Source organism: Haemaphysalis longicornis, unplaced genomic scaffold, assembly GCF_048455015.1.
Source record: "Haemaphysalis longicornis isolate Haplotype H1 unplaced genomic scaffold, Haemaphysalis longicornis Haplotype H1 scaffold_2, whole genome shotgun sequence".
In the NCBI taxonomy this organism is placed as follows: Eukaryota; Metazoa; Arthropoda; class Arachnida; order Ixodida; family Ixodidae; genus Haemaphysalis; species Haemaphysalis longicornis.
In genome coordinates, this window is record NW_027526295.1 from 58,409,857 (window position 1) to 58,414,417 (window position 4,561).

The following is a 4,561-nucleotide window of genomic DNA, read 5'->3' on the forward strand; positions in this document are numbered from 1 at the left end:
GCAACACGACGCGACAGGTGAAGTATATCACGCGAAACCGAAGGGAGGCGAGGATTTTTTTTTTTTGTTTTAAGGGGCACAAAGCGCTGTAGACAGGTTGCAACAACATGTTCGAACGAAGCCACCAAGAAACTCACATTATTCGATAAACAAAGTTGTTCGAAATTGTCAAAAGAATCGCTTAAATAATCGATAATGGACGAGTCATCAGGAAATCAGGAAATGTAGAGTAAACAAAGCAATTGTTGCGAACCGGAACGGGTATAGAAACAAGAACAGCCATGTGATATGAAATGCCATCAGTAACCTCGCATTCATAGCCGTTATCTAATAGATGGGGTCTAACAAATACTAATTCCAAAACTGCGGCACCTCTAGTGTTGGCTTCGACGATTTGTTTGAAACCAAAGGATAAGGGAAAAAAAGGCCCATTTCCCCGCGAGGGGGACTCGAGTAAATGCGTCGCATAGGGGGTGGGTGTATTGCGTTAACGTTTAGTGTTTGGGGAGTTGGTGGTAGTGAATGCGTTGTATCAGCAGCTTCTTGGCGTAGTTTGAATGAGTCAAGGTTATAAGGCGCGTTCGTAGCCTTTGATTCTGTGTCGGTTTTGTGGCGCAGTGGGAAGATCACCATGTACCTCGCGTTCCGCCCACAGGTAGTGAATGCGTTGTATCAGCAGCTTCTTGACGTAGTTTGAATGAGTCAAGGATATAAGGCGCGTTCGTAGCCTTCCATTTTGTGTCGGCTTTGTGGCGCAGTGGGTAGAGCACCATGTACCTTGCGTTCCGCCCGCAGGGTCGTGGGATCGAAACCAGGCGCCGGTAAGTATTATTTTAAATGCAGAGCATTTAAGTAACTCACGATGTCACCCGCGTTGACGTCCGTAGTCGTAGTCCGCACCCCTCCCTCTACACTATATAAAAAAATACTATCCGGCGCCTCGTTTCAATCCCTCGACCCTGCGGTCGGAACGCAATGTACATGGTGCTCTACCCACTGCGCCACAAAGCCGAGACAGAATGGAAGGCTACGAACGCGCTTATATCCTTGACTCATTCAAACTACGTCAAGAAGCTGCTGATACCACGGATTCACTACCACCAACTCCCCAAACACTAAACTCGAGTCCCCCTCGCGGGGAGATGGGCCCAATTTTTTTATATAGTGTAGGGGGAGGGGTGCGGACCTGTTGTTGAGAGCGAGGAGGGTAGCGTGATACGGGAGAGGAGGAGTGGGGGAGAGGGCGCACCTGGAACGGCTGTTGCGGACGCCGAGGCACCCCGACAACGCCGGGTGACATCGTGAGTTAAAGAAATGCTCTGCATTTAAAATCTAAAAGAACTTTGCTTATTTCCACGTCATAACCGGTGAGAGATAAAGAAGGCCACAGAATACCGGGAGCGTTGAAATCGCCGAGACAGATCAAGCTTGAAGACGAGATACGCTCGTGCATGAACGAAGTTAAGGCGAGTAACGCTCGTGCATGAACGAAGTTAAGGCGAGTAACTGAGCTAAGTTCGATGACGGCGGACGATAGATAACACCGAAGGTAATGGAAAAGTTCCCGAAAAAGACCTTGCACCAAACGGATTCGATGTCAGGCGGGCTGGGGAGCACTGAAAATTGATGGTCAGACCGCAAAAATAACGCAACACCTCCCCCTCTCCCATGTCGCCGATCAGTTCTAAGAACAGTGAAACCTGGTGGTGTTACCTCGCTGTCGTAAACGTTATCGTGTAACCATGACTCAGTCACGCCAACAATATGGGGTGAATGGGTGGTGACCAGTGAAATAAAATTTGGGAATTTATTAACTAAGCTTCGGGCATTAACATTAAGGACGCGCAATGGCTCTTGTATGTTACTTGGGCGTCAGGAGGTTACAGTAGCAGCTTTGGACGCGGCTTTTAGAGGGCGAGAAGGAAGCCTGACGAGGGTCTTAGTATTATCGTCCCAGTTGTAGCGAACTTTATCAATAAACGCGTGGTCGAACCTGAAGTGAACCATCGAGCCATTATCACGGAAGGGCTTAGCTGCATCCAATATTTGTTTCCGGATTGAACGTATGCCTTTAGAAAAGTCTTCTGAAATGCGAAAGTCAGAAACTTTAAGCTTGTGGCCATTTTTGAGGACGTTTGTTTTTTCGCGGTAGTCAAGAAGTTTCATTATAACCGGACGCGGGCGATCAGCATGCTTCCGGCCAATCCTGTAGCACCTTTCAATACTCGGACAATCGATTTCAAGCTCTTTCCCGAACCACGCGGAAATGTTAGACAGCAGAATGTCGTGGGTTTCATTAGGCGCCTCAGGAAAGCCGTGCAACAGCAAGTTATTACGGCGGGAACGATTTTCTAACTCATCATTGCTCAAAGAGAGTTGGCCGATTTCGATTTTTAGTTGATGAAGCTCACTTTCCACATTGCCGTTGAGCGTGGCAGATGGAAGGGCGGCAGGAACCGACTCCAGTGCGGAGACGCGTGCCTCTAGGGCGTCAAACCGGGAGTTGGTCATTTGATTAAAGTTCTTGATTTCTGTTATTTCCTGCGATATGCGCTTCTGCCCCTTAATTAATTCCGCAAGCATTTGAGGTACGGCCGACAGGTCAACAGCATTGGCTTCTGGGGCCACGGTTTCCTCAGCCGTAGAAAAGTTTCGCAAACGAGTATCAGAGGCCGGAACATCCTTTCCCTTGTGTTGCTTATTGGGCCCAGGGTTAAGTTCAACATCGCCACACAAAAGAATGCTCCTGAAGCAGTAAATTACGGCACAGCATAAATTCTCACAATCATGAGAACAGGTGCAATCGTGTGGGCAAGAAAACAGCAGCAGAAAACGATTATCGGAGCGAATGCATTTCGCATTGTTGATTGTAATTTTATATTGGACCGGCCACTAGCCTTTGCAGCTATCGGTCCAAACAGTTTTTTGTACATACTTCGTGTTTTATGGAATAAAGTTTCCTATTAAAAAAAAAACCTACCTGCGCAAAAAGCAGAAAGCGTTTTACCATCACGCTAGCGCTGCTGTGTTGTTGCCCACTGAAGAAGGCAGCCGTCGAGGACGCTTTTATAAGCTCTGCTGGGGCAGTCACCATGCCGAAGTCAGCGATGATTCGAGGGGCCAGAGTGACGTCACGGAAGATAGGGGCGCGCATGTTTGTATAGATCTAGATCTATATAGATCTAGATATACATCTATATGTTTATATAGATGACATTGCCTTTTTTTTCTTCACCGCAAGGCATCCATTTCCTATTTCATTCTCTTCCGTTCTATTTGAACGCCCTGTAAGCATGGATGGATATGTTAAAATTTCCTTCAAACATTATTAGGTGCGCTATTCTCGTATCTTCCCTCTTACAGACCCAATATCGATTTTGTTGTCCTATCATCAACAATCCATTCATTAGGCTGATTCGCTAAAATATTTTGGAGTCATCTATGACTGCAAATGAAATTGGAGCCTACGCATTGAACATGAAGCAGCCAAAAAATCCCTTGCTGTAGCTCTTCTGCGGGGTATAAGCCCCAAGCGAACAGGTTTGATGCAAGATAGGCTGTTGATGATTTGAGCATGTATGTCCGTCTAATCTTGGAATTTGGGCGCGCTTTGTTGTCTGGCAATTTGTACAATTGTGTCTATTTTTTTTTTTTACTTTTTTGAAGTAACTTACCGACTCTAACAATTATTTCTCTATGGAAGAATATAAGTCATTGAGAACGGCTCACACCTCAAGCAAAGCACGTTTAGCGCGCTGGGTACTTGTTTATGTTTACTTGTCTACCCTAGAGTGCATTTGTGCCGTTCGGGACAATAATTGAATAAGACATATGTCTTTTATTGGACAATATTATATTCCGTAGCAGAGGAACATGTCACATAAAATATGAAGTCCACAATACGCTGTTTTACTTTTGCTGTTTCTTATTCTGAGTAAGGCATTTTACTTCATTTGTCAGTGTGCCAAGCACTGGATTTAAAGCAGCGGTCGACAAATACTTCGTCTCGGCCTGGACCGAGTCGTGAAGCCGAGACTGCGAGGGGCCGGCAGGCAAACTAGGGGGCGGGTGGAGGCGGTGTTGTGAGGGCGGCGTGGCGTTTTGCAGGCAAAGAAATCACCGAACCGACCTCACTAACTTACAGCTGACAAGATACTGGCCAGATGAGGGACGCTGCCAACGCAAAGCGATCTTTTTTCGTTCCTATTTAACTCTATTTGAGGTCAAAACTGCAATGTCGGCCTTCATGTATGAAGTGCATGCCGCCCTGTGGGCAGCAAGTTGGTGACCCCTGGTATAAAGCATATGTAATTCGGTAAAATGATCCTGAACACCAAAGGTACAACCGATTCTGTATGTCCGAATGCATTTAAAGAAGTGTTAAATCCGGGCTTCGCATCCACGTACATGGTATGTCCAATGGTTCTGAAACGGACGTCCAGCGAACATCTGGTACAGCCGGACGTTACGTGCCGTGGACGACCAGCGAACGTCCGGTGGCGGCTTGAATAGCTCTCGCATGGAGTGAAACTCCAGCAACGTTGTTTTCATTCGGCGGTAG

The 4,561-nt window shown here is 46.7% G+C and overlaps 1 protein-coding gene across 1 annotated transcript; it reads right to left on the bottom strand.

The window, feature by feature from the left end:
• Positions 1-1,872: 1,872 nt before the first annotated feature.
• LOC144167989 (uncharacterized) lies at positions 1,873-3,154 on the bottom strand. Its single transcript, XM_077697092.1, has 2 exons — positions 3,036-3,154; positions 1,873-2,746 (listed from the first exon to the last, which is right to left on the bottom strand). Exons 1-2 carry the CDS (start codon positions 3,152-3,154, stop codon positions 1,873-1,875), a joined length of 993 nt encoding a protein of 330 aa, XP_077553218.1.
• Between the last annotated feature and the right edge of the window lie 1,407 nt (positions 3,155-4,561).